The sequence below is a fragment of the Lagopus leucura genome, unplaced genomic scaffold (genome assembly GCF_019238085.1).
Source record: "Lagopus leucura isolate 7727_CA_CO unplaced genomic scaffold, USGS_WTPT01 Super-Scaffold_760, whole genome shotgun sequence".
Lineage (NCBI taxonomy): Eukaryota > Metazoa > Chordata > Aves > Galliformes > Phasianidae > Lagopus > Lagopus leucura.
Window position 1 is genome coordinate 7374749 of NW_024962257.1, and position 20349 is coordinate 7395097.

General features: G+C 43.2%; 1 protein-coding gene across 1 annotated transcript in view; it reads left to right on the plus strand.

Annotated features, from left to right (window-relative positions):
- The first annotated feature begins 7917 nt into the window (after window positions 1–7917).
- The window catches only part of BMERB1 (bMERB domain containing 1), a 46467-nt gene continuing 34035 nt past the window's right edge, over window positions 7918–20349 (plus strand). The window contains exon 1 of the mRNA XM_042864647.1: window positions 7918–8099. Within this exon, the coding sequence (XP_042720581.1) occupies window positions 7994–8099 (106 nt within the window). The 5' untranslated portion in view covers window positions 7918–7993. The remainder of the gene's footprint in view (window positions 8100–20349) is intronic.

Sequence of the window (20349 nt, forward strand, 5' to 3'; positions counted from 1 at the left end):
TGACAATAGGTTGGTGAATGCACATACCTTGCTGCAGGACCTGAAAGGTCTACTGCCTGCCTCCCCACATAAATGCAAACTGATCTTCTGATTCTTCATGAATGAGAATACTGAGAAATGCATTTGCCAAATCTAGGACACAATGGTAGGCTTCCATCTCCCTACTCAGTGTGTCCATCAGGGAGGCAATATCAGCTGAGGCTGCATGAATGGGTAGCATGACCTTATTTAACTCTGTAGAACACTGCCATCCTTCACGTGCCATCTGACTTTTGTACTGGCATAGGAGAATTGCGTGGGCAGACCCCTACTTTTTCTAGTTCCTGCACCATTCTGGAGATTTCCTCTTGCCACCAACCCCTCCCCCCCAGGGTCTATACTATTCAGTATTAGTAATCTAGCACAGATTTAGCAAACAAATAGGCTCACATTTCATATGACCTCTTCACATTATTTGCAGCATCTGGATATTAATACATCTGTCTGAACTCTTCTACAGACATTGGAGAGTCAGATCCCATAGTGTATTTACATCCAGTATATACTCCATGTTGGGGCAATAGACACCTTATACTCCCAGGGTGGGAAATGCCCAATCCCAACCTCAGCCATGTCCGGGTTACAGGTATCATCTGTCCCCCAAATCCACCAATCTTCGCCCTGCCTGTAAATAATTGACATTTCTGCAACCTCTGTCAACTAATGCCATAACTTGCTGTATATTATTTTGGGACCAAAAAAAAATATATAGTCATTTCAACACAGGGTCTCCAGTCCCATCCAAGGGCCCTAACTGCAGGGGAACTGGCATTCCCCTTCATGCAGGTACCTGAGCAATTGCAATTCTTTTTTCCCAGGTGGCTCAGGCTTAGTGGCCCGGATCACTTGAGGTAGCTTTTTACTTTCATTGTGAATTAGGAAATCTTCTGGATTCCATATTTTTGCTGGTATTTTTTTTTTTTTTCCAATAATTCTCACCCACTTTTTGGGGGGCATTTTGAAAGTTCTGATTGTCATCCAACTGCCTCCATAGCTGGAGGAGGACACGATTGAGCTGGCGATTGATTTTTGCAAATTAGACCCCAGCCTGGATTAAGTCATTAAACATCTGTTTCCAGGGTACCTGTATGGGTCCTGATTGAGGAGTCCATGGGGCAGGTCTCTGGGTTTTAGTTTTGGGGACGACCTCGGCCCCTTCCAATGTTTGGATATTGCACCTGGTGCAGAGATCTCCCCTAGGTCAGCCACCAATTGGGCAGCTTGTTGGATGATGGCTTCTGAGGCCACCAAAGTGCTCAGTATGGACACCAGTGTGCCACACTGCAGGGGGAGGAGTTTGTTGTAGCATGAGGTCCCTCATTCCTCCTGACAGCTTAACCAGGTATGGACTCTCAAATATCATGAAAGGCCTCCTCCACTCCTAGTTCTCTAATATAACGTTGCAGTTGTTCCATTGAGGTTCACAGACTGGTATTTGTCAGTATGTCCCTTTTGTTCAGCCGTGTGATTCTACACATCACCATTATCCACTGAATTAAAGCACGGTTTTCATCATGATGTATTTCCATCACATACAGTCTCTGTCTGAGGGCTGGATGTGTGGTAATAAATGCCAGTTCAGAAATCTCAGGCCCATTCGTTACCACACTTCCAGCTCCCTGTTCCACAACCTCAAGAGCCAGGCTGGTACGCTCCCTCAGGATCTTTGTTTAAGTTGCTGTAAGAGATCCATGAGTTCAGCAGCTGTGTATGGGCACACAGAATCACAGAATCGTAGGGGTTGGAAGGGACCAGCAGAGATCATCAAGTTCAACCCCTCTGCCAAAGCAGGTTCCCTACACCAGGTCACACAGGTAGGCATCCAGGCAGGTCTTGAACATCTCCAGAGATTAATGTGTACATGTGTAACGTGAAGCAGGCAGGGAGCCACTCTTAGGTGCCAACCCTGCTGGTCTACCCTGGGTTTTCTTCTGAGTTATTACCAGTCTTATTATTATTACCTTATTTTTATTACTTATTATTATTACCTCTATTTCTAGAGGATCTGAGGTTCCCAGATCCTTGGATTGGAAAAAAATCAGTCCTAACTTACTCAAGAAGTCAGCCATTTTTGAAGGAGCTTTAAACAACTATCTGGATGGCTCGCCAGGCATAACACTATAAAGTGATCAAAAATACAGCAATAACAGCAGAGCGGCAAAGTCTTTGGTTGCAGCAAATGAGAACAAGCCCCAGTACAGCAGTTGTGAACACAGAAATGAAGGAAAAAGCTCCTTACCTTTAGAAGGCCTTTGAAAACTAAGCAGAGATCTCCAGAAAAATGCTTTCACCTCCACTGCCAACCCTTAAATGAGGGCTGGGAAGGGGTGGATCCTGGCTCCAGCCCTTCCAGTCACTCAGGTGCATTACTTGCACCTGAGCTCCCCTGGCTTGGCCCTGCCTTCCCACCAGGTGCTCAATCACTGCTTCAAGCCATGACAGCATTTCTGCTACAACTAGAAATTCAACTATGGAGAGGTTGTAAGAAATTACATATAGAGTTGATTTTTTCTGTGTGCATGTTTGATAAAACAGAATCTCACACACACACACACACACAGAAGTACTAAATTCATAATATTTCACATGGAAACAGTAATCAAAAAATCAAGAATTGGGGGGAGATTATATTTAATATGTGTTCAGGTAGAAATACCTATGAACATGTAAATATTTAGTTCACTATCTTGCCTCAGACCCACGAAATTAATTTGAGGGACATCATTTGCCTTTTAACAAGCTCATTAGAATGCCCTGCTTGGCTGCAGTATGCACCTCTTCTCAACTTTAGATGCAGTTTTCTATCTTGTCAGAGATATAGGATAGCTGTGGAAAACGACCAAGATTCTAGGTACTTAGCTGCAGCTATGGTGAATTATTTATGAAGTTACTTCAGCCTAAAAATTATTTCTAAAGGAGTTGTTTCATGTATGGAAAGGCTGTAATTCTAAATAAATAAGTATACAAGGGACACTAACCATGAGCCCAGGATTCATGGAAAAGGGAACAACAGAAGAAAAATTTGCACTGGCTTTTCAGTCCAGGCCCTCGTTCTGGAAAGGCTGTGCTGCAGCAGATTCTCTTTCAAGTGCAGAATGGCAGAGTCATGGCTTCCAAGAACTCTTTCATCTTAGTACCGAATTGAAGATGGAAATTATAGCAAGAAGGTATCTTCTGTGTTAAGGATACTCCTGTAAATCTTAGCTATGTATCTTATTTCCCTCTGTTTTTAATTAGGGTTGTATTTAATTGTAACTCTTTGAAAAGCAAACGAGGTCTACTTTGACCTTCTAGGGAGATCATGGAAATGTTAAGAAATACACAAAGAACAACACGTACCTGATTTTGTGATAATTCCAAGCCTTGGTGCAATAGGGTCGCTTTTACTCAGACAAGCTCATATTGCCTTGTGGCACAGGCTGGGACGCTCATGTTAAAATACAGGAAATGTAAATGTAAAGCTGTCTATATAGACTGGTCATAACAATTTGGGAAAAACTGATCTATAAGGTACAGATTTACGGCTCCAGCTCCCAGGACAGCACACATGGTAGTTCTATCTCCTCATATAGCCAAAGCCACAGCTGCACAGATCCTCATTTCTTGGTAACAGCTGGGCTGAGTGCAGTTTTGTCACGCCGAGTGGTCACCCTGTCTGTGCGACACGTGGCAGTGATTTTGGAAAGGAAGCATCAGGAAATTAAGTGTATGCCTTCTAAAATCTGTTTGACCATCAGGTTTTCCAACAGGTAGGCATTTTCCTGTAGTGCCCACAGCTTTGCACCAGGGCATTTTCATGCCGTGCATATGCCTGACAAGTGGTATCTGGAGGTGATGCAGCGGCTGCAGCACAGCAGTGTGAACGTGTGCAGGCTGATGGCCTCCTGGAGCTCCTACACACTGCTGACACAGCCTGTGGGATGTGGGGTCAGAGGCTGCACAGTGTACCAGGAATAACTGGGGAAATGCTAAGGACTGGGAACTAGGAGAATCCTAAAAGCTGAAGGATGAAGATTGAAGAGGAGGCATTTTCACAGGGAAACAAGATTAACCATGACATCACATACCATAGAATTTTGGTAACTCCTCCAACACAGAGATGCTTTTGAACAAGTCTTAGTGCTTAAGAAATGTTATAGGACAGATTCACAGAAGTCCCACACTTCTGTCCTGGTAATCATGGATCTGGGAGATTGTGCCTACGAAGCAACTGTGCATAATCCACTTAATTTCATTTTGTTTTATCAGCAGAGTTGCAGCTTTTGATTGTAATGAGAAATAAGTGAAAACCTTGGCAGAATTTTAACATTTAAAGTTACTCTTGTGTTAGAATGACAGTACTATCTGACAAAGAAAAATGACCCTGACTTCTTTCTTTACTCTCAAAGCACCACTTGAGAACCTTTTGGAGTATTAGATGTGCCCTTAAAGGCAAGGGAAATCTGAGAACTTCAGGTTGAGTAATCCCATGTGCTTGAAAACTCCATGAAAGGAAAGAGAGAGTTTTCTCCCCACTGGATTTACAAGTCATGGTGCCATTAAGAATTCTGCCCAAGTAAAGTGTGCCTTTTATTTATAGTGTTGTGTCTGCCACGGGCCATCAGTGATGCATAGTGGAGGCCAGAAGAGCAGTAGACAGGTGAATGGGTTTGCCAACTGCTGCTGACCAGCTACAGCTCCCAGTGGCAGGACTTAACACTGAGAAATGGAAATGAAACAAAAGCAGTCAGAGGAAATGACCGCCAGAGTAAAGTGCAACTCTGTTTTTCTACGAGGCATTATCCACTGAGCAGTGAGAAGGGATCTGAATTTTTATGTTTTCTTCCTTAAAAGGGGTTTCAGTAGAAGAACACCATCTTTTGCAACTGGAGAAATGCATGTGTACTGCTGGGTACACTGCAAGCTCCATCAGTAGGGGAGAAATTGAATACCACTTGCAAATGCAGTAGGGAAAATGCTCTGAAGTTGCAACAGTGAAAACACTAATTGTAGAACATTAGCAAAATAATTGGTTTGTACTTTGGCTCTAGTCTTGCAAAAACCTCTGTGCAAATGGACTCTGTGGGACTGTTCCTCATACCTGCTCACACCCGTAGTACTGGGATTTTTCTGGATTTTGTGACTATTTCAAAAGGGGCAGGTAAAAACGTTCCAGTTACCATAAATCACTTCATACATTCTTTGCTTGATGTAAGGAAACTCTGTGCATCCCATTTACTAATCAGTGAGTGTTTTTCACCCATAATAACAAATGCAGAGCTTTAAATATTCAATTATCTTTAGGATCATTCCTCCCTCTCCTAAACAAATCATTTGGATTATAATCTAAAACACCGAAGGAATGGACTGAAGCTGAATAGGCCTCAGATCCACCCAAACTTGGCCCTTTTCTCTGCTCAGCCTGTTTCCCTTTGTCCAACTCTCACCCAGATCCCAGATGGGCTCTTCCTCCCACACTTGTATTCCTCACATCTACAAGTGACTCAGTCCAGCGCACCCCAGCAAGCAGCTGTACTGTCACCCAAAATCAGCTGTGCAGCATGCTGCCACCAGCATTCCTGCTTGACTCACAGCTTTGTTTGGGCTCTATCTCTAAAGGCCAAACCCAGTGAGTATGAAGCGTTGTGCAGTCCATGGGAGCTCCTCACCATGTCTGGTGCTCATATCACTGCAAATCCCTGTGGAGCAGAGTGAGAAAAAGAGGAGAAATCACAGCGTTCAGAGGACCTTCTAAAATCATAAAATCATAGAATCGCAAGGTTGGAAACGACCTGCAAGATCATCTAGTCCAACTGCCTCCCATCACCATTGCTACCACAAGCACTAAACCATATCTGTAGCTCCTCATCCGGACGCCTCTTGAACACTGCCAAGGACGGCGACTCCACCACTTCTCTGGGCAGCCATTCCGGTGCCTGACCACTCTCTGAGAGAAAAAGTTCTTCCTTACTTCTAACCTAAACCTCCTCTGGTACAACTTGCGGCCATTTCCTCCAGTCCTGTTTGTTGCCTGGGAGAAGAGACCAAATCCCTCTTCACCACAACCTCCCTTCAGGAAGCTGTAGAGTGCAATGAGGTCTCCCCTGAGCCTCCTCTTCTCCACACTGAACAATCCCAGCTCCCTCAGCCACTCCTTGCAAGATTTGTACTCCAGACCCCTCACCAGTTTTGTTGCCCTTCTCTGGACACGCTCCAGGGCCTCAATGTCTTTTTTGTAGTGAGGGGCCCAAAACTGAACACAGTACTCGAGGTGCGGCCTCACCAGTGCTGGGAGCAGGGGGAATGACTTAGATTGGAAGAGATCTTAAAAATCATCTAGTTCCAACCTGCTGTTGTAGACAGGGCTGCACCCCACCAGCTCAGGCTGCCCAGGACCCCATCCAACCTGCTCTTGAACACCTCCATGGATGGGGCACCCACAGCTTCTCTGGGTGGACAAAAAGCCAGACACGAGCCAGCAGTGTACTCTTGCTGCCCAAAAGGCAAACAGTATCCTGGCTCTCAGCAAAGGAGTGGCCAGGAGAGCAAGGGAAGTGACTGTCCTCTACTCTGCCCTTGTGAGGTCCCACCTGCAGTATGACATCCAGGCCTGGGGCCCCCGAGTCAGGAAAGATGTAGAGTTTTGGAGTTAGACCAGAGGAGGGTCACAAAGGTGATGAAAGGGCTGGAGTACCTCTCTTACAAAGAAGGTTAGGCTTGCTAAGCTTAAAGAAGAGAAGGCTCCAGGGATGCCTCCTTGCAGTGTTCTGGTAGTCCAACTCAATTAGGTAACAATTTCAGTTATCAGGAAAAAAAAAATCAGTGTTACTGTTTTAAAACTGATGTGGAGGTTTTCTCTCCTCCAACATGTAACGAACTCCCAAACAATACTGTTTACGAGTATAGCAGCAATGTGCGTCAGTCCAATTAGTAAAAGCATCACTAAATGTCACTGTAGCACTTTCGTAGCATTGAGAGTTGAAGGGCAAGGCAAAGGTTCCAGGCAAAGGCATGTGACACACAAGCTTTCTTTCACGCACCCCATGTGCATTCAGCATTATCCATGCCTCATTGCTCATAGCCTGGGCAACCTCCCCAACTCTTGCTTCATCATCTACATCAGAATGATACCACACACAATGAAGTGCGATGGGATTTCACTAGGAAAGATAATGCAAAATGCTGTTCAAGGGGCTTTGTTCACAAAATCTCTCCCCCCCCCCAATGAAAATAAATAATAACAATTATTATTATTATCACCCCTCTTGTGCTTCTTGCATAGTCATTTCCTTCTCTTCTAATCCCAGTAGGTTGTATAAACGGCAAAGCTGTGTGTTTATGGAAAATACACCTGAGAAATCCAGAATCACATCACTTGTTTGCTGTGCTGCTTTAGGTACCAGGATGCTGCAATGAGTGTTAGGCCATTTGGTGCGGGACCGTCAGGAAATCCAAAAGATGTGTGCACAGCCACCTGAGATACGCTCGGCTGCAAAAGCCGGACGTGGTCGTGGAGCTGACCCGTACCGCTGAGCCGCACAGGCCCGACGATGCGCTCGGCGCTGCGCTGGCCGCCAAAAACGGTCCTCCCGGACTCCGGCTGGCTTCGCCGATGCCACAGGAGCGCGCACGGCAGATGCGGAGCTGTGCCAACACCCGCGCGGCAGCAGCGCCGCGCAGGTCGGGCCGCCCGAGCAGCTACGGGGACAGGACCGACCCGGGGAGTCCGCCGGGTAACCGCAACGCGCCGCGCGATGCCGGGGGCGGCCGCGGGGCTCCGCTCGCTTTGTTCCCCGGCCTCCCCCCGCCCAGCCCCGCACTGAGCATGTGCGCGGCGCCCCTTCCTCGCCCCGCCCGCGGGCACCCGCTCCGCACGGAGGAGCCGCAGCTCCGCGCCGTCCCCGCGGCAGCCGGGCCGCAGCCCTGCCGACATGGAGTGAAGGAGGCGGGAAGCCCCGCGCCGCCCGGCCCGGCCATGGAGCTGAGGAGATCCATCTCGGCCAGCGCGGAGGCCGAGAGACCCATGAGGCGCTACGGGGCAGTGGAGGAGACGGAGTGGAAGGCGGAGGCGCTGGGGAGAAGTGAGTGTGGGCGCGGGTGGGGGTCCCGCTGGCTGGGGCAGCCCTGGGCGCCGGGGGCCGGCTGCGGTGCGGTGCGGTGCTGTGCGGGCCGGCCCCTCGGTGCCGCCCGGTCCCGGTCAGGTGCTGGGTGCGCTCTTGGTTAGCAGGGAGAAGCCACCGCGTTGCTCGGGAGGTCCGTGCGAGGGCTGTGCCCTCTGGGCTCGAGCCCGAAGGCTGCTGGAGACAAAAGAGCGTTCCTCTGTCGAGGGGCAGGTAGGCAGAGCCGTGTCGGTGCGGTGTGCGCTTCTCGAGTGTCTCCCTGCGAGGTGGGCTGTGCGCTCTACCCGAGGAAGAGCGAGTTGGACCTCAGCTCTCCCTCATCAAGTGGATTTCGTATACGGCTTTTCATAAATGCTGACAGTCTTTAACGTGCTTCACGTTTAAAGGCACAAGTGACAGCCGCATGAATCCCTTTGATTATCTCTGGCAAAAGGTGCCGCGGCACAGCACTTTGTGCACTTTTTCAGTGACTGTGCTGTGTTTATGAGCTCAACAAATGTTCTGTGGTGGAGCAGCTTTCTCGAAATTGTAATCCAGAAAGCAACCATTGACATAACATTCCCAAAGCGTCGATGGAAAGACGAACTAAAAAGATGAACCACTGTAAATTCAAGTTCTCACCAGGACCTTGTCTTCCCTGAGACCCCAAGGGTTATTCTCTTACTGACAAAACTATCTTCTTTACAAACCAGTAAGCCCACAAGCCCCTTCTAATCCTCAAGGTAACCACTGAGGCAAGAAATCTTGATAAAAGTTGCAAAAAGCTCTGAGCTGCTGTAAAGAAATATACTGTCTAAGCTTGAGCACATGTTTGATGAGGCTACTGGAAAAAGAGCTGTGTGTGTATGTGCTGATATCTTAGTCTTGGCTGCTGCTGGGGTTGCTGATGTTCTTGAACTCACCATCCATCTAATGTGCATCATAAAGACTTGCCTGGAAGGCTCTTAACATTCTAGAGCTTGGCAGAACTGTGGTAGCAGATTTTTGCCAACACTTCTGCTGTGCTCAAAGTTTTCAGATACTGCTGTGTTCTGGAATTGTGCTTTACCTTTGCCTTCAGTTTTTCATGAATATGTTACTGCTGTCCATATGCTGGTGGCAGAGGTGGAACTCTTCCACTCCAGTGCTTCAGCTGCAGTGTTGGTTTTGTTGCAGCGCCTGGCATAGGTTCAGGACTGAATAAATCCACACTTTCTAAAATGGAATTGAAGAGTAAAGTCTCTACTGCCTGAGCTGATTGACTCAGACGTGTACAACAGTTCTGCAGGTCCTCTGACATACAGACTTCTTTCTTGTTCTCATACACGTCTGTTTCAGTTTCAATCAGATCACAAGCAGGGTGTAGTGCTTGTCATAACAAAAACTGGCACCTGGAGGTAACAGAAGGGTTACATTTTGCAAGCTTTGGACAAAAAGATCATCTGTTTGGCAGAGGGGAGTGCGGAGGCTGAGTGGGAGAACCGATCTGCTCAAAAATGTGTGTTCAGCACTGAGCTTCCACCCAAAATCACAGCTTGACCTGGTACCAGAATGCGCTGTTGGCAGGACTAGAACCAAGTTTCCACGGTCTGCACCGTGCTCTGCTGCTGTGTCCATCTACACTTTAAATTCAGTTCAACAGGAATATTTCAGTATGTGTGTAACAATGTAGATATAGAATAAGAAGTAATCCAGAGGCCATGGTCTGTTCTTTGAGAAGTAGAACTTTTTTTTTTTTAATATCAGGACTTTGTAACTTGAGTAATTGCTCTGTTTGCTCATTGGTTTTGACTTTCTTAAAATGCTGTAGAAATGCTGTTTATGATAGCTGTGTCTCTTTCCTGCCTTAATACTACTATTGACTTCTGGTCAAACATCTGCATTGATTAAAAATAGACAGATCTTAGGATTTGTATTAATGCTTCCTTACAGCATCGGTCCTAAATTGCATGGCAAGATGACAGGAATCTCCAGAAGGTCTGGAAAGAAGCCGAAGAGGCACCATGGCCTTTTTCACTAATGCAATCAATTAGCCTTTGGTGTTTGCATATTGGTTTAAATATGGAATGCTAAGTAGCTGTATTAACAAGAGCAGAAGTCCTTTAGTCCATATGTATCTGCCCTTTCTCTTCAGGGCACGTTTGTTGTGTCTTAAATCAGGATCTTTCTGGAGGTAGTACTTGTAATGCATCTATACTACAGTCTGCACAACGTGATGCTGTTTCCTGGCTGGTGCTTTTATATGTGAGCACAGTCATATCGTAAGGGAATAAATATCTTGATTATGTCAAGTTTAGGTAGTTGTTAGTTTACACTCAATGTGTTAAATGAAAAGGGAACTCTGCTAACACAGAACCATAGAGTCCTTAGAGTTGGAGGGGACCTTTAAAGATCATCTAGTCCAACTCCCCTGCAGTGAACAGGGACATCCACAGCTAGATCAAGCTGCTCAGAGCCTGCCTGCTCCAGCCTGGCCTCAAATGTGTCCAGGGACAGGGTTTCCACCACATCTCTGGGTAACCTGTTCTCTACCTGTGGTATAGAAAGCATTGCTGCTTATTGGTTTTCACGAAGATTAGTTACTTCTTAGCTATTAAGTGTAATATCATGCACATTTCTATTGTACAGATTGTCAGAGGAGTTGTGCTGATTGACCGTAGCTGAAGATCTGGTGCCCTTACAACCCAATTGCAGAGATCTCCAGTAGGTTTGCATATAGAATATGAAGCACTGTTTAAAATTTTCTCTTCAACAAAACACTGAAGCATTCCACTTCATATTCAAAACAAAATTTCCAGAGAACATTAAAAATGACTGCTTACCACATACCAAGAAATTCTTGCTTTTCCTCGTCCATACATGTAAATGCAGTCGTGCTTAAAAATGGACAAACTCTAATAGTGTGGCTACTGCCTTTTCTGTAAATAATCTTTACAATATAGTCTTGGGGAGTCTGCTCTGAAGCAGAACACTCAAGCATTTTGGTCAGTTCTTATTATCAAGTGCTCAGCCTCGTTTAGAATCATGTATTGCCATCGGCAGGAACTCATAGTGCCCTGATTAAATAACTGCATGCCATGCCAGGGAAATAGCCACAAAGAAATGAAGCAGTTTTTTACCATCCTTTTAAATACTGCAGATGCCTTTCTGCTGACTTTTTCTTCCTTTTTAGTTTCTTTGAGCTATATGGCTAAACTTAAAATGCAAGGTGAATGTCTCAGCTTCAGCCAACATAATGAGGCAGAAATGCTGGGAAAATGCAAAATATTAATTTTGGTGCAATTTAGTACTGCATGAAATTTGCTCATTGTTTTCACTTGAATGGCAACTCGGTGTGGCTGTACACTACAATAGCCACTGCTATTAAAAGATGCACCTTTTCAACACTTTTTTCATGATGAAGTAGATATGAGGTTATGGGGATCCCTTTACAGACCAGCACTGAAGAGTTAGACTCCCAGCATGAGACCAAGTGGTAGCACGTGGCCCTCGCAGCTAGTTTCACTTGCTCTCCCTTTGAGCTGTGGTTGTGGCATCATAAGTTTATATATACAGGCAGTAGGGTGCTGTGAGACAGCAGTACACTCCAGAGCAGGGTCAGTCGGGCGATAGTATGTAGTCCTGAGATTTCTCTGGTTTGTTGCAACAGCAGAAAGATAGTATTCTTCCCAGGTTCACAGGTATCCAGGGCTCATACTTGTGGAAAGGTTTTTTTCACCATATTCAGCTCATCTTAAAAAACCTTTCTGAACTGTTAGCCCCAAAGAAACACTTGTCACTGTTTGAACCTCACTCTGTGCATAGTGAGGTTCAAATCCACACAATAAATGTTCAATGTTCAAATCCACACAATATGCTCACCATTTGCACCAATATGCAAATATGTATTTTGCAGCCAGGGAAGGTAACTGGCTTATATCTACCTGCATCCTTTTTGGTTCAAAATCAGTGATGTTCTGTTCTGAGATGGTTCCTTTCCGTTTGTGAGAATTTTGAAAAGTTTAAAAGAAAACACAACTGACTGCATAACATCAGTTGTGGTCTGATGCCATGTCTTCTTTTTCTCTTTCAGTGAAGGATGAGGAAAAGGCATTTACACTCTAGTTATGGGCATTTGCTTTATCTACTGGGAACTGCCTATGCTATTATTAAAGCCTGATTTCCTTATCAGAACTGAATGGCTACATCCTACAACAGGATCTAGCTCATGATGTCTTAATATTGCTTAATAACATTTTGTAATAAATATTGTAACAGACAGTTTACAAATGACTATAAAATCAAGTAGCAACAGAGCAACTCATTTGTCTTGCACAGTGAAGTATGCACATAGCGTCCTGTGACATCTGTCATTCTGATCACCAAAGAGCAATTAGGGTGGATTCATATTAATAATGTCTCTGTAGGTATTAGTCAAAAAACAGGTTAATGTCAACTTGTTCTTGATTTTTTTATGTCAGTGTGACATCTTAACAAAGATGGATGCATCCTTGATACCTGATGGGGTAACAACTAGACATCCTCATTGTTTGTCCTTCTGTCCTGCTTCATGAGAGTGAAGGGTACTTATGCTGCACCACTAGAAAGAGGTGCAGTGCTGCTGAGGGCTGTTAAACTAGAAACTGCAGAGCAATGCTGGAAATTCAGGAGTGTTCAGCATGAGGGAAGGCTCACATCTGGGGCTGACAAGAGTTGAAGTTTACTACTCTCCGCAGTTAAATCCAAACCCACATCAACTGCAGATGCTTCCATCATCTAGTAGTTAAATACTCAAACACATACCTTTGGGCCTTCTCCCATAATGCTCAACACATTGTGCAAATGTCTGCAAAACCACTTCTTCGCTTTGCTTAAAATGTCTCTTTTTCTGTAATGTATCTTCTGTAATTTCTCTTCATGCTTCCACTCTGGTTGAAAAACAGAACAAAAAAAAAAATGTTTCACAGGCTTTGTATGACCCAGCTTTTCTTTCATGGTGATGCCTTTGTGTAAATGAATTCTCCTAAATTGTTAATTGTATCTGTTATATGCAGTAAGACAGACAAAGCAGATTAAGCTTATTCAGACCATCAACTAAGGTAGGTGAGAAAGAGGCTAACTGAAGGATACACACATCATATTTCTTTTTATAGAAGCAGCAAGCCTGCTGGTTCTATGAAGGTCTGAATGCTAGTTTCCATTAGGAATGTTATTCTTTCCACGTCTCCATTCATTAGAAACAAATAAAACCACTACATACTATGTAGTTTTTGAAAAGGGAGTGACCGAAAAATTACAGTATGTGACAGTGAAACACTAATATGGAATGCCACTTTTCTTCAAAAATATTTGCCCAAATACTGCAATCCTCAACAAAGATTGTTTCAAGGGATGGTGCCAGCTGTATTTATTAGTTGTTCATAATTATTGATGCTAATGGATTTATATTTTAGTTCAAGAGCAAAAGCAGCCTTTGTCTGATCTGTGAAACCAAAAATCTACCACTTAATAATTGTGCCCAGGTCATTCTGGTACAGCCTGTAACTGATGAGGAAGAGGCATATCTTTGTTTTGTTTTACTTCAATGAAAGCAAACGGAACGATTTTCAGTGAGATTTATCCAGTTTACCCTATCTACACATTGCCTCAATCTGATTCCTCCTCCCATGGCGGGGTGCTCCAGGCAGCACAGGAAATAAAGAAAGAAGGAAAAGGGAGGATGGAAATATTTCACTGCTTTTGTGTGCTTTATTGATAAAATACTGGTCAGTAACTGGACTAATTGGACTTCAGAACAGCTTCTTCCATGTGCAACTTCATGTTGGTCTCCCAGCTCCATGGTACTCTGTAGTGTAGATCCCCATGGAGACACACCATCCTACCTGGGGACACACTTCCTATCACATTTTGTGAGTTTTGCAATTCTTTCACTTTTCTATCTTGCTACAAGCTGTAGGTCTCCACAGCGTCTGAGCAAAAAGTGCAGGGAATTCACTCCCTGACGTCCCATGGTTCTAAACATAGTTATGTCCCTACAGTACTTTACATCCTTACATAGTACAGCCTGTTCTACAAAAAACAGAAAAGAACAACAAACCAAACTACCCCAACCTTATCAGAGCCAAAGGGGCTGAGTGTAGCAGGAATGTGGCTGGTTCTGGATACTATCAGGGGATCTCCAGCAAAAAACATGGTGGTGGTTATGCTAAATAATCTGGATCTTACTGCTGCATCATCTACTTGCACAACAGCAAAGGCATTTACCTCTGCAGAGATGCTTGTAAATCACAGGGTTAATGAATTCCAAAATCTCCATGCCCAGCTGTGAGCTTCAAGAAGGAAATGAACACTTAATGTCTAATGCACTGTTTACGTTCAAACCAGTGTCAACCAATAATTGTTGGAAATTATGAGGCTCAAGTGTCATATTTAGGACTGTGCTCACAAATTGTTGAATTTCCTTTAAAGATATTTTACAGAAAAAATGCATGGGACCTGGAAAGTAGGACACTTCGAACTATACATATCATCCCTGCTGCTGCTAGCCTGTGGGATTAGGGATTCAGTCTGTCTAATTTTTCTGATTACGTTTGATAATTGATTCTTTAGTTGCATAGCATGTTTTCATCAGTGTAACTGCTTTTAAGAATGTGTGCATCTCAAGGGTGGTTTATAAAACAGGATTAAAAACTTACATTTGGGATTGGGCATGCACTGCAGAGTACTGCGTATAATGCGTGGCATTTGTAGAGTTTCCTTGCAGTTTCTGTGCACTGTGAAGGTTGGAACTCTAATTCTGAATCACAAAGTGCTTTCCCTCTGTAGTTGAATACGTTCCATTTTCATAGAAATCACCCTTAGTAACACAGTCCCAGAGACTCAAAAGTAAAGAATGCTAATATGCTTCCATCAGGCACAATTTACTGTTTGCTACATAAAAGGTAGAGTAGAAATGCATTCACAATTCAAAGATGAAAAATGCATGTTTAGAGGGCAAACTGTATGTGAAATCAGCAGGAGTACGCTTGGATAATTACGTTAGTTGCCCTTCAGGATCAGCATTGAAACATTAATTATAACATTTTGTCAGCTCATAAAGGGCAAAATATTTGAGAAAATAATTTCAAGATAATTCATCATTAAATGAGAACTATGATTTTCAGCAAGACAGGTGGCTCACTGCTAGTGTCTAATGACTGCAAACACCACCAAAATGCAGGAGATATTTTGTTGATGTAGGAACAGCAGCAGTATTTAAGGATCTTTTTACTGCCCTGAACCATTCCCCCCTAGTCAAACTTTTATTGATTAGGAAGGGTTCAGAGTTTTTCTACAGTAAAATCCGTCTCTTATATACTGATAAAATTGTAAAAGATTTAAATTTAAAAAGTGATTTAACGGTTTTGTTCATCTCTTGAAGAAAACAACTCCAAAACTGTAAGAGGCATCAACAGATCATTCTACCACTTAAGTCCTTCCAATGAAGCCATAGTAAATGTTAAAATGTTACTAAAGCCAAATGAGCAAGATAGCGACCCGACCTCTGTGCAAAATGACAGAGAAGCCTGACTGGCACTTTAGAGAGAAAATGCAGTCCTGACTTCACTGATGTCACTGCAAATTTCCTCAGGAATTTCAGCATTGGCTTGGCTCTGCCATTGTGTCCTGCAGCTTTGCTAACCTTGATTCTCCTTAGAAAGTTCCAGGAGGGAATTTGGGGTCTTTGTCAGTTCCACAAGCATTCCCCTCTGTTCTGTCAGGTTGCTCTATGAGTTGGGCCTACCAGCCCTCGCCATGATGCTCCTGTCCAATGGAGCCATGTGTGGGGGCAATGCCATTTCAATCTCCTTGTCTCTGAGCAGTGAATCATTAGCTAATAGATTGGAGCCCCTGTGGTGAGTGGCTGGTCCTCCCACTTCTGTTGGAGAGAAAGAGGCCACGTGGTTCATTTGTATTCCCTCTCCCTCAACCAAACTGTAGTTCATTTCCTCTCTCATCTTCTACCATGATCTGGGAGAGGACTAAGATGACTGCAGTTTGGCTCTTAAGACTCTCAAGAAATAAGGCAGAGACATTTTTGTCCAGGCAGATACTTGTCTGAGTACGTGGAACATGATAGGAAAGAGCATGGCCACAGAGTTTCTGAAAGCCAGTAAAAACAAGATCTGTTTGTCTCTGCCATGGTGAGGTGTTGAAATACTTTGACATTACAAAATTTCTGGCAGTGATTTTTTTTTTTTTTAATTCTATACAAAGAGTAGGTGAGAGTCAGATCTCTGTTTGGCTCAAAGTTAAAGACTGCTGCACAGCCTTCATTTTCTCACCTTGGAGACCTCCAGGGAGGCAGCAAGCTCAGCTGGTTGCCAGCTGTCAGAGAGAATGCATTGGTATATTAAAAGAAAACTGAATCAAAATGAAGTATGCCAAAGCGATTAGCTTGCCAGAGAATGACTCCACATCCACAGATGAAAGGCAAGTGCAAAAGAGATTTGGGTGGTGGTTCCACCTCTAAGAACGCAGCTTTTGTTTGTGGGTCCCTGGAAGCACTGTGGCCCAGACACAATAGAGCAAGTCCCTGCTATGACTCTCTGGTGTCCGGCCTTTGCTTTGCTGCCAGAGTATACCCACTGTATGCCAGTGTGTTTAGGAATAGTAACATTCATTTTCCTTATAGTAAAATCTGAAAATTATACAGTCTGTAAACTCCTTTTCTCTGGGCTTCTGAGGAGCATATTCTCAACTTTAATTACTAGCTGGCGTGGGAATACGTTACAAACCAATTTCTTCAGTGTCTAAAGCAAGTTCTCCTTACCAGATCACTTCGGCCCTTACTGGGTTAGATTCACAACTGTAGTATTTATCCAATCATTTAGAGATTGTAAAAAATCATTCACCAGCTGCTGGGAAGATGTTGAGAGCACTGTTCGACAACTGTGTTATTAGAGAGCCATGCCACAGAGGGCAGAGAGAAACAGAGAAACTATCTGGTATGCAATTGGATAATCTCCAAGGGGAGTACTGTTAAGATATGAAATTTAGAAGTGTCAGTGGCCATTTTACCACAGTTTCACTTGCAATTTATGTTGCTGTTTATCAGTAATGCTTATGGGGTGTTTTACATAAAACTGTATGTTCCTGAACATGTCCTTCAAGGCCTGAAATCGAACAATTCGGTAATTTTTTTTTTTTTCCAAAACAATATAAAAATGTAGAGATGCAAAATTAAATCAGCTTTAAAGACACAATGTTATCTGCAGTTGGCACTGCTGCAGCATTCAAGCACTGAAGCTTTTTGTTAGAATTACAGGATCAGAAAATGACTCTTGAGGAATAAAATGAAAAGCCACAGGTTATTCCCATTGACCACTGAGTAAAATGACAGGAGTAAATGAGTAAGTAGTTTGTGATTCTTAATATTCCCTTTTGATTCTCCATCATGTAAGAGTAGGGGATGAATTGGTTTCTGCAGAATGTGGCTTAAATATAGTCTTTCTCCTGAGTGCACATCATCTCAGATGGGAATGTGCATTGATTTCAGTGGGAGGTGTGCACCAGGGAAGATACCTACCACAGAAACTAACTGTACCAGTTGCTATTTACAGCCTTCTGATAGAACTGAATCTCATGCTGTGCTGGGCACGGAAACCCCCTTCCTGAGCCATCCTGACTCCTGGCAGTCTTCCTGATCCAGACTAAAATAGCTCCTTGCAGATAAAGGTCTAGCCCAGCACCACTGAAAAAAAAAAAAAAAGAAAAAGAAAAAAAAAACCACAACAACGAAGGCTTTCAGGTCAGACCTTCAAAGGCAGTTGCAGTTTTCCCTCATATTTTTTTTGCATCTCATTTTCAATCTATTTTCTCATAAGAACGATTGTCAGATCATATACACTCTGCAAATTTCCTCCCCAGGCTGCATACAGCTGAATATTCTCCCCATTCTTAGGACAAACTGCTGTTTAAAGTGCACAGGTGGTATTTTCAATTCATAATAAAAGGTGAAAGGAATATGCAGAAAGCAGCGTTGATTACATAATCAGAATCATTATTTATTTGAATGTAAAGCAAGTTTTCCAAAATACATCTGTGAGATGGAAATACTAATTTAACAGTCAGTGTGCTCCCTGCCCCATGTGAAAACATTACAGAACAAACACTAGGAGCTTTAAGATGATCAGAAAGAAACTAGAACCATAGCTCCTGTTCTCACAAGTTTTGCCTCTAGAAACAGGTAACTAATCCATTCTGATTTGGGATTTTTCCTTCTGCTCTAGAGAGAGAACAGAGGGAATGGTGCTTGTGGGGTGAGAAGCACTGAGGTACCTGCAGGCAGTAACCAGCATGGTCCTTCTTTTGTTTTGTACTTCTAAAGTGAATTAAGAAGAGAAATGTAACCATGATACCAGACCAGTGACTGTGAGAGGAGAACAGTAAGGGCTCTTCATTTTAAAGCTTGTCTCCATTTAATGGAGTTATTTCCATATACTACCAAGGGTCTCTGATCAAGGTGAGCATGAGAGCTCTTAAACTTGGTAGAAAATGTTGGAGGCGGTACAAGTCTTGCCCTTGATACACAGACATGGTGTGTGCTGCATTGAGTACTGTTCTCATTAATTCCCCTCTGCCTCATCTCATAAGTATGTTCATTCAAATAAAAAAAAAAAACACAACAGAACAAGAACAAAACCAACAAAACCAAACCTACTATGACTCAAAACACAGAACTCCTACCCTAGGATCATAGAATATCTTGAGTTGGAAGGGACTGACAAGGATCAGCACGTCACAGGAGCAACGTCTACAGAAAGCAGGAAACAGAATGTCTTCTTATAGAATATCCCTTAGTAATTTTGCCAGGCCTCCTTAGGCTGTAGGACAAAAAAATATCCCACCTAGAAACCATTTTAAGTCTACTAGAACAGATGATCAGAATTCTCTGGATACTCTTGTATAAACAAGAGAGAGAATTTTCAAGGAGAATGGATAACAGTGACATTTCTGTGGGTAAAATCAGACTGATGTTTACTGGTGAGTTGAAGAACCGGGCAGCAAGACTGATGGTCATTGTGAGCTCTGTATCTTTGAAAACCAGTCAATATTGCACATGAACTGAAAGTTGTGCAACCAGTTGCTAATAAAATAGCACAGAAGTTAACAGCAATATTTAGGTATTAGTTTATACTTGGTCTGTTTATACCAACGCAAATTAGGTCAGAAATAATTAATTCAGAAAAAAATCAATTAAAAATGGCACTTACCAAAGACCTACTTAATCCAGGAGTTGATCAACTTTGCATAGCGATTTCTGAGGTAATGATTAAAAGGAAGGTATTTTTTCCACACATAAGTTCCTATGAACAAAATAGTGTATAAGCACTTTAAGAATGGACAAGAGGCAAATTCATTACTTTATGCTCCAGAACTTACTTAAATCATATTTCTATAAGATATAATGTTAGTGTGCTAATAGCAACACAGATGAACAGTAGACTGAAACAGGTTACAGTGACTGCATTTTGTCTATTCTGCCTATCAGGATAACATGGTATTTTTTTTTTTCTTTGCTGGTAAAGTTCTCATATAGAAACAGAGGAAATATAAAAAGCTACTGAAATAGGAAAATCTGTACTGAATCAGAAAGATTACCTGAGGGGGAAAGAGGAAAAAAACCAAGCAACTTAGCTTAATTCATTTTTTAATAATGCTGGTAACACCCCAACATCCTACTGGATTACAGATCTGTTTCCAGCTCTTCCTGATCTTATGTTTAATTCATGTAGGAAATTTCTACCCTGAAGAGACACAGGAGGAGTCTGGTCTGTCATTTTTGTGGTGGCTGACTGCCAGAGATGTGTATGTCCAGCACATGTCAAAGACATAGACCTCAGGCTTTGTAGACTAGAGATATACTGGGATTAGATGAACACAGATGAAGAAGTCTATTTTTTCCAAGACCTCTCTCAGAAAGTTGTCGTCTAATATAAAAACCTGACATTGCACTTCTAACACATGCAGTCATGCTTTTTGCAAAACAGGGAGCAGTCTTTTTGTTTGCTGGTGTGTTGGGCATGAGGTCACATACTACCTTGGTACCGAGCAGGATTCTAAATGGTTGCATATTGAGAAATATTTTATAGTAATATTGGGAAGATATTTTATGAGGATGTGATACGAAAGATGTTCAACAAAGTAAGCAGCTCCCTTTCCATACAAAAGCTGCTCAAATCTAGCGTCTAAGTTGGTTATGGAAAGCAAA